Source organism: Osmerus mordax, chromosome 20 (assembly GCF_038355195.1).
Source record: "Osmerus mordax isolate fOsmMor3 chromosome 20, fOsmMor3.pri, whole genome shotgun sequence".
NCBI lineage: Eukaryota > Metazoa > Chordata > Actinopteri > Osmeriformes > Osmeridae > Osmerus > Osmerus mordax.
The window spans coordinates 5,830,200-5,843,121 of NC_090069.1; the positions used below are offsets into that span (position 1 = coordinate 5,830,200).

General features: G+C 45.3%; 1 protein-coding gene across 1 annotated transcript; it reads right to left on the reverse strand.

Moving 5' to 3' along the window:
• Positions 1-491: 491 nt before the first annotated feature.
• klhl8 (kelch-like family member 8) lies at positions 492-8,923 on the reverse strand. Its single transcript, XM_067258111.1, has 12 exons — positions 8,858-8,923; positions 6,793-7,021; positions 6,424-6,485; positions 5,820-5,985; positions 5,322-5,642; positions 5,000-5,186; positions 4,718-4,861; positions 4,254-4,365; positions 3,897-4,065; positions 3,305-3,464; positions 2,383-2,584; positions 492-2,234 (listed from the first exon to the last, which is right to left on the reverse strand). The coding sequence occupies exons 2-12, from the start codon at positions 6,997-6,999 to the stop codon at positions 2,111-2,113; spliced, it is 1,854 nt and encodes a 617-aa protein (XP_067114212.1). The 5' UTR covers positions 7,000-7,021; positions 8,858-8,923; the 3' UTR covers positions 492-2,110.
• Between the last annotated feature and the right edge of the window lie 3,999 nt (positions 8,924-12,922).

Genomic DNA, 12,922 nt, shown 5'->3' on the forward strand with positions numbered 1-12,922 from the left:
GATATACAAACTTGATAACCATAACCTTAAGAAAAGAAGCCTGTGTCTCCAATGTCCAAGATTTAACGTAACAGCATGGATCATTGTGAGGGTGGTATTATGTTTGACAGTGACAATTCTAAACTCTCAAAGTCCAAAACAAGCAATGTGATTCTCTTAACAACCACATATCTTAAATGAGTAAACTTTACATAACGCATGAATCGTTACTTTTTAACTTGTTTTACAGTAAGTGGGTATAAAGGGTTACAAAACCATCAACAAAACTATAAACTGAAATATGATCGAGACATCATGTATATATTATTCAGCATACTTCTGAAGACCGCTGATAATGAAAATAGGGTATAACTGAGGGTTTTGCTTGGGACTTGAGGTTATGTACAGTATCGGCATAGGGTTAGGGGCCATTTCATGTGCACTGCAGGCTAAACCAAATATGTATGCCCTTTTTTGGAGATACTTTTAAAATAACGGACAAGTTAGATTCATGAATTTTATACATATTTTAATAACACCAACTAAATAGCCAGCTGTAAAAATGAAAGAAACACAAAAGTACAGCATATTGTGCATCAAAACATATTGATCAAGTTTACAAAAGCGCCAGACATGTTCTGTCACAGTCAGCATAGCTCTGTCTGGTGTAACAAATGTCCTACATGAGTTAGACTGCATTCACAAACAGCATATCTAACATGGCATCTCAATTAAGTATTTAAATATTTTCATACATTTCAATTTCACGCACCTGTTTTGAAGGATAGAACCGAAAATAAATCCAAACAGTTACCTGAATGCCTTAAGGTGGCCAGGATACGCAACTACCTCTTACATCAGAGCTTACAAAAGCAGATACTGCCAACTCTTGAAAATATAAAAATGTACAGTACATGGGACAAAATATATAGTCAATCCTTACTTCTATTCTAAGAAAATAGTGCACAACAAATTCAATAAGATATTAAAGGATAACGCAACATATATGCAGTGAGTTTGTGATACAAAACTCCATATATTAAAATATATCTTAACCTTTTGGCAGATCATTCCCCATCTCTTTACACTCCCAAACACACGCTTGATCACTGACAGTCCAGCTATCTTTTAAAAATAATTTTACAGAGTTGACTCTTAATTGTCCCCTTTTCCCTGTGGCAATGATCCTAATATTTATTACAGAGTATAACCTTTCCATCTTTCTATGAATTCTATCCAAATTTTGTATGTCCCCTGGGGAAGTTTAGTTCGGTGAGGTGGGAAGGCGGCAAAGGGACAAGATCAAATTCATCCAAAGAATGATGACTCGCAAATTGTCCAGGGCTACCGAGTTGGGCACGAGATCGTCTATGTAAAAAATCTTTCACTTAACCCTGGCAGTATAGGACAGCAGCCATCTTTTATTGCAGTGTAATTTTCGGATCCAAGTCTGCCCAACACAGACCCACCGGGTCCTTTCCTGCCAGGAATGATTGTTCAAACGCAAATACAAGAGGCAGATAGTCCGATTAGCGCTGAGGCGAAGACAGTCTCTGAGACACAAAGTCTATGACAGGTAAAACCTTAAATCTATAGTTTTTCTGAAATACCTGAATACTTTTTATTTATCGGGATAACAAGTGGAAAAACTATTATTTCAAAAGAATAACTATATTCAATAGAAAATGAAGCTTATTGGCCTCTCTAAACAGAATGCTGTCAGTCATGTTCCCTTGAGTAACCAGGTCAAAGAACAAAACCACGGGAATACAGTACATCGTGAAATACATAACTAAACAGAAAATATCGCAAAACAAAACTACTGAAACACTTTTTCGGCTTCCACAGGGCTAAGAGAAGCCGAAGATGGTCTCATCGACCATCTGTCCGTCATGGTGCATAAAAGTATTTGAGGGACACAGACAGGAAGTGATTGTGCAGTGTTCCTGTAACTAGTCAAAGAATTGCATTTAGCCTTTGTGATGATAACGAGTTTCCAATCGTGAGTGTTGATGGTCAGTGCTTTTAAACAAAGAGGAGGTGGAACGAGTCGACGTCCGTGTGGTTGGGTTTGGGATAAGTGTTCTGTTGGCAGCTGTGCGGGTCTGGTCAGGGTCCTGCTGTCCAGCGGTCACATGCAGTCCACCACGTTGCTAGAACCCTGGCCCACGTCCCTTATCTGGCTGATGTGGGAGGTGCACACAGCTACGCCCGCTCCGGCACGACAGTGGGACACCGAGCCCACCAGCTCCCACCTGACACACCCACACACACAGCTTGAGCTTTATTATGGGATGCACAGTGTGTTCTGAACCGACACACGCAGATTGAACCTTCTCTAATAGCATCTCAACACAGGGAAACACACCCCTTCCCCACACCGTGCCTCTCTGCCCAGCTCACCTGTTCATGCGGGGGTCAAAGGCCTCCACGGTGTTCAGGTAGATGTTGCCGTTGTGCCCCCCGACGGCAAACACACGCCCCATGACGGATGCCACGCCGACTCCGCCGCGGGGCGTGGTCAGCTCCGAGACGTAGTCCCAGCGGTGCAGCCGGGGGTCGAACCTCTCCACCGAGCTCAGCGGCGAGTTGTCGTCAAAGCCCCCTGTGGGACAAGGAAAAAGGGATTCAGCACCAGAGATGGGCTCAGACACACAGGGAAGAATCCCAGAACAGTTGTGTTATGATGGGGGGAGAAGGGTAAGACTGGTAGAAAGACTAACAACAGGGTCATTTAGAAAGTGTTACAGTTAACTGCATGTTCTATGAGATAAGACTGAGATACGAGGGCACAAGTTCAGCAACAGCCTATTGCCAGAAAGTAGCCACTAAATGAAAACATCAGGCGTTGAGAATTGACTTCCGCTCATAGCCAATTTTGCCAACTCAGCCAAAAAAAACTTGAACTTCGAATCAGCCTTGAGTGACTCTTAAAATTCAGGTGACCCAATAAAACTTTGGGTCCTCATGCATGGCCTGTAATCAGTAACCAGATTTACTTAACGTGGCCTTTTCTCCTCCCCTGCTTCCCATATGCTGCTGTGTAAAACAGCGAGGGCGTAGGCCCGGAGGCATGTGATCCCGCTATCTCAGAGGAGCCGGATGAGGAGGCGTTCAAAAACACAGACGTTCAAAAACATTCAAAATTCTAGGGAGCCTCTCCAGGATACCGTTCAGGATCGAAAATAGACATACTCTGCTAACTCTCCACAGGTACCTAGAGTGTAAAAACCCCAAGAGTGACCACCCAAATCGGCCAAAGCCAGGTCAGTTGTGTCCTCTGACGTGGAATCCGACGCTGTGTGTCGTGTGCGGTCCCTCTCACCCACGACGTAGAGGCAGCCGTTGAGCTCGCTGACGCCGTTGCCTGCCCTCCGCTGGCCCATCTCTCTGACCTCCGTCCACTTGTTGAGGTGGGGGTCGAAGCGCTCCACGCTCGACAGGGACGCCACGCCGTCGTTCCCCCCCACTGCATACACATGGCTCTGTGGGGGGTTAAGATGCTTAGGTTGAAAAATAAATCTCTAGTGGGACCTTAGGGCTGTTAACCAAGCTACTGTGCTACAAGTGTTTGATTGCTTGATGCTTTTTTATTTTATTTACATTGTGTTCATCCATGTTTTTGTTTCATTGTACTGTTTTACTATTGTAAAGCGTCCTTGAGGTCGGGAAAAGGCGCTATCAAAATTAAACATATTATTATTACTGAGCGTTAGCCATTGTCACTCAAAGCGTAGAACACAACGTCATTTCACTGGGTTGACCTTGCATGTGGTGGCTGTTCTGGGGCGTGTGTAAATGTCCTGTTATAACACCTGCACAGGGCTCAGTACAGTAACTGCCAGCCTATTGCCGACCGCGTAATGCCGGTACCGCTAACAGTTCCCACCTTCTGGTCTTGTTCATGTCCGTCTTACCCCTAATGCCACAGACCCCACCCCTCCCCGGGGCGTGTTCATGGGGGCCACGGCACTCCAGCGGTCGCACTCAATGTCGTATCTCTCCACGTCGTTAAAGCACGAGTTGTCGTCCAGGCCTCCGATAGCATAGATAGGGCCTCCCAAAGCAGCCAACGCTATCCCCCTCCTACACACACACACACACACACACACACACACACACACACACACACACACACGTCAAAGGCCTGAACTGGCAAACTGGCCAAATGGAAGTCAACAATAGTATAACGGAACTGATAGGATGGTCCCATCCCGCTATAGACGTTTTGCGCAGAAAAAGCCAATCAAGCTCCAAACAAATGGTCAACTCACCTTTTTGTGTTCATGGAGGCCTTCATCATCCATTTGTTGGTGAGGGGATCGAACATCTCCATGTTGCCCAGGTGTTCACTGCCGTCATGGCCACCAACGGCATACACCTTACCTGAGGACAAACAAGGTCAGCAACGCATCCAACAGAGGAGAGCAGCCATCAATGACAAAAGGAAAACATTTGAAAAATATGGATGATTCTGACGTTGCTTCTCTAAATAATACAGCTTCTACCCATCTGTCAGCTGGTCACCCCAAAAGTGCTTTTGTCTTCTTGAGCGTTTGCCCGGTCTAGGTCAAAGAGCTATTTTGAGAATCTAGCAGGGGATTCCATAACCACCTCCTTAAAAGTAGCATGTCATCTATTGAACCGTTAATTGGCTGTTCTGTATTTCCGACAGCCTCCATGTCGACTTCCATTTGTCTTCCTCCTTTCTCTCCCTCCTCCCCTCCCCCTGCATTACCTCCTACAGATATGACTCCAACGTGCCGGCGTCTGCTGTTCATCTCTGGTCCAAAGAACCAGCTGTTCTTGCTGATGGAGTAACACTCAATGCTGCGGAACGGGTCCCCAGAACCGCCTCGGCCGCCGACACAGAACAACACGCCTGGAGGGAGGGGTCGGCGGGAAGGACCAATCAGAAGACAGAAGACACACTCGACAACAGCAGCCGCTATTCAGTACTGGAGCTAAGCACAATTGTTTTTTCTCTCACGGTCATAAACGATCCAGGCTTGGGCCTTACCTGCCGTGTGCTTTCTGGGAGTGGTGCGGACCGAGTACTCAAAGTCGGGCACCACCTTGTTGCTGAGGTGCAGGTGGTAGTTCCTGGCTTCATCCAGCAGGTCTCGGCAGCTCAGATTGGTCTTGATCATCTCCTCCTTGGCCACTGTGCCGGTCAGGAAGTCGACAGGCAGCAGGGGGAGGCGCACCTGCGAGGACGCAACGCCGGTGTGAAACACGCATGAGGTGGCGCGACTGTAAACACACGTAGCGGTCAACAACCCCCAAGCATAAACACGAGGACAAATACCCTCCCTCGCATGCACAAACACACACACACACACCTGAGACATGATCTGGTCCAGCCAGGCCTCATGGTTCTGGGGGTTGGCTTTGAGCCACTTGACGGCGGCGTTGTACACCTGCGTCTCCGAATGGATGTTGAGCTCGCCGGACGAGAGCAAGGTGCGCAGGTGCTGCGGCGACACGCACGGAAAGTCCTCGCAGTCCACCACCTCGCGGAAGTGCTCGCACGCGTAGCGGTCCGCCATGTCCATCAGGTCGACGCGGTTGTGGCTCTCGGCGAAGGTGCGCACGGCCAGGCAGTTGGAGGGATGAAAGTGGGCCTTCATGTACTCACAGCAGGCACGCGCCACCAGCTCCACCTGCTCGGACAGACATTGGGGTAGTGTTGAAGACTATGGGCAGGGGGAACGGGGGTAGGGATGTTCTGCATTCAAAGCAGTCAGTTGTGCGTCACTATGGTCAGACCCATGATCCCAATGCTATAGTGAGGGAGTATTCTATGTTCTGTGTCCTATCTTTGAATCCAGGAGGAGGACCTGAAGGATGCAGGCGGCGTAGAGCAGCGGCTGGACGTTGTCCACGGTCAGGGTTAGCCGGGAGGAGTAGGCGAAGCCCACCAGGTCCTGGATGGCGTCGCCGTCAAAGTCTTTGATTTCGATCAGGTCCTGCTTGGCCTCGGACATCTCCGAAAGGAACATGGCCCTTGGAGGACATCAGACAAGGTTAGTCAGACACGCGTCTCCACACGTATTCTCTGGTCTAAATATTTACGAGAATTTTACAATGTTTAGTGAATTTCAAAGACATGGTTCAGGGTTTCCCGCACAAAATGTGTTAGTTAAGGCGGTAGGGTGGGGTTTGCCGGCTGCCCAAGGGGGGGGGGGGGGGACGTTTTCCTTCAAAAAACTAATTTTTATGCGTTCTGCAGAGAAGGGAGACTGGAGTTTGTCACGGTTTGGAATGAAAGGGAGAAAACAGGACAGAGTAACACGGCGGATATCGCTCATAAAAAAAACACAACAACTGAGTTAAGGCGGCAGCCGTGTGCTGCTTAGGCAGCCGCCTTGACTGCAAAGTGCTGCGGGAAATAAAAGTCACTACAGTCCACAAGTGAGAAAACAGGAAAAAGTATACACCTACCTGAAGTAAGGGATGACACAGGCCAGCACTAGCTTGTGGCATGGTATTAGCCTGCTGCCCACCTAGATGAAGAACAGGAGGGAGGGAGAGAGACAGAGAGAAGGGCTTCAACGTGTGCACTCACAAGCTTTTCTTTCCCCCTAAATATCCATGCTCTTTTGTTGGTTCAGTAGCATCTGCCTTTTTAATGACAATACTGAAGATATTTATAGAGGTAACCAAGTTAGATAAAAGGCCAACAAAATAAAAGGCTATGAAGACATCTGGCCAAAGTGGCCATGTTTTTCCGCCAGCGCTCAGTTCTTCAGCAGGTTCACTTCAATGTAAACACGGACACAACATTAAAATCTGTGCTCAGGTCAGACCTACTTTCAGTGTGACGTCACAGAGCTCCCCGACTTCGTAGAACTGCCTGAGGGAGTTATGGAAGTCCTTCCATGCCTCGTAGGCCTCGAATACGAAGGAGCCATCCGGCTCGCTGTCTCGCACAGAGGGCTTCCTTGGGCTGGGCCGCTGCTGTTTCTCCTTGGGTTTCTGCTGCTTGGCGTGCTCTGGCACCATGTCTCCAGGCGCCATGGCTGTCTACAGTGAGCCACTCCTGCCGGAAAAGGAGATGGCGAGGCGAAAGGAAGAAAAATAGAAAACAAAGAAAATTGTCCTATTTAGCGTCTTTTTTTCTCTCTTTTTTTACCCGTTGTAAAATAACAGGCCAACACGTTGTTTTAGAGAGGCGGGTGAGATTTCTCTGCAAGTCCCGAAGAGCCAACTACGGCAAGTGACTCTGCGCTGTTCCTCAACCCTCCTCTCTCTCCCTCTCCCTCCTGCCCATTCCAGTCCACAATGTTACTTAGTGGAAAATGCGGTCAGGCAGGATTCTCTCTTTCTCAAGGAGGCACTGGTGGTCATAAAGAGCAACTGAAACCTGATGTTAAGTCTGCCAAAATATGACATCTCCACTTGGAATAGTACAGGAAACTAATGATTCACATTTCCACCTATATGCAACACACAAATGATGGAGCTGAGCTGTTAACTCTCTGGCTGAGTTCCTGCCACTGAATAGACTCAGGGAACCCACACTGCGCCCTCATCACTATTCTACTCAGCTCTAAAGGGCAAAACACAAGAGATCATGGTCAAAGGCTCCTTATTTCTGAGCCAACTTTATTATCAGCCTATTGCGATTATCGCTTTCAACTTAATGTCCCTACCATTCAAAGTGCAAAGAGTCTGTACTGTAAAAAAACAAAACAAAAAAAAGCATAAGAGTAATTTGTTTAGCTTTTTATCGGAGGAGGCCGAGTATAAAAGATAGAGAGAGGAGGGGGGGCTTCTTCTTGTGAGACAAGCCTTGCAAGAGTCTTTGTGCACCACAGAGCATCACAGCGAGGGCAACATGCCACATTATTCAAAGAAGGGATGCACAGAGGACGGGTGTGCAGTCATAGCAACCTACTTTTGTCATGTTTAATTACTTATCCACACCCCTCCTCACACAACCCCACTTTCATTTTCCAAGTGCCATGTTTGCCTCAGGAATCCCTTCGTGGTGGTCTAATTAGCTTGCCAGCCTCTAAATACTAAATACAGAAAGCAGACAGGCCTGATCTGGGACTAGCATGACACCCAGCAATGAATGACCTATCGATTGCCATTGTATATATTCCTTTAACGTTGCATGGTGTTTAAAATAGGAATCAGTAGCTATGTAAACAGAGTACAGATGGTGATATAATTCATAGCAGAGAGTAAACTTGGATGATCACAATGATAAATATACACTGCTATATAGTGTACGGATTCAAGTCAGGGATGAATAGTCAATGTTTACATACCGTTTCATTCATCAAGCTACGCTAGTTTGCGAGCTACAGTACAGTAGGCTACTGTAGCTAGAAAACAGGTCAACCAGGTGGGAGGTAGGTAAAAGTAGGTGAAATATAATTTTGAATTCTTGATGAAACACAATGCTGCAGCGGACATAACCGTTATTTTCCTAAATGTCGCAAACTGTCAATAAAAGCTTAGAGATAACATGTGCAACACGCCGTAACTAACATAGACTAGTTTAGTAGCTGGAAGAACTAGCCTAGCTTGCTAACGTTGCGTACTGTAGCTAGGTTAGCTCAGCTACGTTGCTTCAAGGTTTGACGAGAAACCGGTTTGAGGAGGACAGACTACACACTTTAAAATAAGAACGTTTTTTGTTGTTCATTTATTATTTATTCAAGCATAATTAAAATGTCAAAAGTCCAACTCCACCGACCTTTTAAGTACATCATGCTGTACTGTTGCTAAAATTCTGCTACTTGGCATGGCACAATTAACGTCTTAATCGAGTGACATTTAGGAATTATAATTACATGACCTATTTACGATCCTGGGAAACTTTTGCAACGTTAACGCTGTTATATTACATCTTTCTTTGCATTACCTCATCTTGCAGCAAATAATTACTTGTTTGTCTTCATTCACAGGTAGCTGTGGAGTGCAAAGAGAACCCAGACACGTTTGTTGTTATTTGCAATGCCTTATGGGAACAGTAGTTTATTTTAGTTAAGGATTTCATTCAATGTTCAATACATTGAGACTTAGCCCTGGGACGTCACCAAATACTGATACGAAATTTGTTTTAAGATTTTTTGTTGTGTTTCCTCACTTCAAACCCAGTTCCAATTCAATATAGAATTTGTTGCAGTTTCTCAAAACCAGTCAAATCTGATTTGATAGGACACAATGAGTGTACTTTGGCTGTGTGTATTTCATTATTTCACATAATTGTATTATACCTTGTCACTAATGATAACCGTATACTAACCATATACTTTGTCACTAATGATAATATATCATAGAACATTAGAGTGCAAGTCCATTGCACTGACCCAATGCCATAAAGTAAAGACTGAATCAAAGTTTAACTGAAGTTGCCCATTCTAAGGCCTATTGTTTTTTATGACGACTTTGATGGTGAAATCACCTGAAATCGAACAAATTTTATAAATCAGGTTGGAGTTAGCTTCAACATGCTCTCCCTCTTTCTCGTCCTCTTCATTCCTCCCCCATTCCAACAAACACACAGACACACACTGTCTGACACACAGACTCACAAACACAGACTGTTAACCAGCGACATGCACCACCAGATTTTAAAGCAGAACATGCTTTAAAAACACACAAAAAATGTTCCTTCCCACATTGGGTCATGGCATATTGCTTTTCTTGAACACTGATCCACATTCCTGAGTCTGAGACTTGGTCGGAGTCAAGGAGGAGCTGCCTGAGTCTACCACCAGGTTTTTACCACGCCTACAATCATGAGGGCCGGGACGCCCGCCTGAACAGGAGAAGGGGTAAAAATCATATGAAGAAACTCTTTTGCAAGGTATTCAGAGGGTAGCACAGCATCGACTATTTAATAGTTTCCTGTTCATATTGTGCACTGTCACGTCTCTGGTATTTGTTATATTGCCCAGTAGTGACAGTGCAGTACACACTTAAATGTTTACTTTATATCAATTCAAGTGCTTCACAGCGTTGTAAAAATCCAGACCAGGAGCAATCAACACAGAAATGTGCAATGTAAGGTTTTTAAAGTTACGCAGTAGCCTATATTTCAGGTCATATGAGAGCCATTTCATTTTATTGGCTTGTGCAATAAAATGCCTCCAGTAATTACACATTAACATCTACACAGTTCAACCAATCATCCCGTCCCAAAAAATGACAGCAGAATTTCTTTTTTGAAATTTGGCAAAGACAATTGTAATACATTGTTATTGCAAAGTAAAAGCAAATATTGAGGGATTAACAGGGCATTTAAAACTACAATTCTTAAAACAAGTTGGTATGGTAATAATAACGTGTACTCAAAGAGGATGAAGCTGGGGTCATACAGTTGGGTCATACAAGTGCTCCTGTCTGGATCCAGGCTGCTCTCCCCTCATAACACTGGAGGAGTGTGTGTGGGGGGGTCTGGTCATGACAGGCTATTTAAGACCAGAAGGAGGCCACTGAACAGATGAAAGGAGGGACGAAGAACAAAGGAGAAGAGTAGAAACTTGAATTTAAGCACTAATTGCTCTGGGGGGAAAGAGAGTGGCAGCATGGTGGAGCAGATCTCGACATTCTGGGCAACTGCCTCCATGACAATGGTCCAGCACCTAAACCCAGAGAGTGGGCACATTCCATTCACTGCCAATAACTTCTCCATTCACTCTCACAGCTTTCCGGTATGTACAGCTGTTATGTTGGGTCAGTGTGCACAGAGTGCCTATGCCCTTGCCTTTTTCTGCCAACATTCTAAATACAACAGCCACCATCAGAATGCTGGTATGTTGCTGTGTTGAAGCATTGTGCAAGCACCTATATGCTTCATTTTATAACGTTTGTTCACATAGTAACTTTTACAAAAAAGGTTACAACAAACAACAAAACCTGTTCTTAAGATAAAAGACTAAATCTAAAAACACAAAAACAAAAACAAGTCCAAATGATTAGTGAATGCCATTACTATAATTCATCTTTTGTGTTTGGTGCTCCTTCAACTTTGTATTTATTATTAAATCATTTAATCCATGTATTTATTTAACCCTCCAGTAACCCAGCTGTCCTCCAGAACTACAGACCGGTATCACTACTACCCTTCTTTTCTAAAACAATTGAACGCGCTGTATCTAACCAACTGTCAAACGTACTCTCTCAGAACAACCTGCTTGACCCCAACCAATCGGGCTTCAAGACTGGCCACTCCACAGAAACTGGCCTCCTGTCAGTCACCACGGCCCTCCAGTCTGCCAGAGCGGCTTCGAGGTCATCCATCATCATTCTGCTGGACCTTTCTGCAGCGTTTGATACAGTTAACCATCAAATCCTGCTGGCCAGACTTTCTGAGATGGGCATCACTGGCACTGCACTTCAGTGGATCTCATCCTACCTGTCGGAAAGATCCTACCAGGTCTCCTGGGGAGGCAAAGTGTCAGGCCCCCGCCAGCTCTCCACTGGTGTCCCACAGGGATCCGTCCTTGGACCCCTCCTCTTCACCCTCTACACCACGTCGCTTGGACCAATCATCACCTCCCACGGCTTCTCCTACCACTGCTCTCCCTCACAGCCCACATTGCTGCGGTCTCCCGGTCGTGTAGATTCACCCTCTACAACATCCGGAAGATCAGGAGATACTTATCTGAGCATTCCACCCAGCTGCTTGTCCAAGCACTGGTCCTCTCAAAGTTGGACTACTGCAACTCGCTGCTCTCCGGTCTCCCAGCATGCGCAACCCGCCCTCTCCAGAGAATTCAGAACGCGGCGGCCCATCTGGTCTTCAATCTACCCAGACGCTCCCATGTTACCCCGCTCCTCATCTCCCTCCACTGGCTCCCATCACGGCCCGTATCAGATTCAAGACTCTGGTACCTTCCGAGCGGTGAACGGGACTGCACCCGACTACATCAAGTCTCTCCTCCAGCCTTACACCCCCCCCCCCCCCCCGCCACCTACGGTCTTCTTCTGACAACCGTCTGGTGGTCCCACCGCTCAAGAGCGCCCGGTCCCAACACAAGCTCTTCTCCTGTCTGGCCCCCCAATGGTGGAATCAACTCCCCACCTCCATCAGGGACACTGACTGTCTCCCCACCTTCAAGAAAAGGCTCAAGACGCACTTGTTCCGGGAGTACAACGGCACTTAGGAATGCTTGGCTGGACCTGATGTTAGTTTCCTCCAGGATCACAATGACTCGTATTGAGAGACTTGTTGCTCTTGTTGGTTAGTTGTAACGGTTTCAAATTCTTATACTCGCTGTGAAATATTTTTACTGTTGATTGTTTTTTCTACAGGTACACTCTTGCACTCTTGTGGGGAGTTCATGTTGTTCAATTGTAACTTGTTTAACTTTATGCTCTTATGGTTCTTCCCTTTGGAACTTATTTGGTTTTCCACAATGTATGCTTCATGTTTTGGCTGCTCGCAATGTTTGGGGCTATCTCGTTGTTATGATCAGTGACCTATGCTCTTTTGTAAAGCTCTCTCTTGGAAGTCGCTTTGGATAAAAGCGTCTGCTAAATGCATAAATGTAAATGTAAAATGTAAATTTATTTATAATTGTATTTTAAAACAATAATATGTATGAATCATAAAATAAAATGAATAATTAATAATAATAATTTTCACAATAGAATAAATAAAATTCAAGAAAACCCACTCCTTAAACTCCTAGACACGTAAACGTATATAAATAGAACGAAAATGTACAACAAAAGAAGTGTGACATTATAATAATTGTTTCTTTCGTGTATGGTTCTCTATGTAGCTAGTAAGGGGTACCTATTAGGGGTCGATTGACATTTGAATCGCGATTCAGTCTTCCAGCGATTCACAAATGTAAAAAATCGTTTATTATTTTTTATGTAATGTTATTTATTTATTTTAATACAAAAACAAATTTGGATTAAAAATCGCAAAAAAACGTGAAACGATTTTTAATCGATTCGTGACCCCAAGAAT

What these genes read in the sequence shown, in the direction of transcription:
- klhl8 (XM_067258111.1), bottom strand. Translation starts at nt 6,999, where the DNA reads ATGGCGCCTGGAGACATGGTGCCAGAGCACGCCAAGCAGCAGAAACCC. An exon ending in GCCTCCATGAACACAAAAAG is followed by an intron (nt 4,066 to 4,253) that starts GTGAGTTGACCA and finishes GTGTGTGTGTAG; the next exon opens with GAGGGGGATAGCGTTGGCTG. An exon ending in CGGCTGCCTCTACGTCGTGG is followed by an intron (nt 2,585 to 3,304) that starts GTGAGAGGGACC and finishes CTTGTCCCACAG; the next exon opens with GGGGCTTTGACGACAACTCG.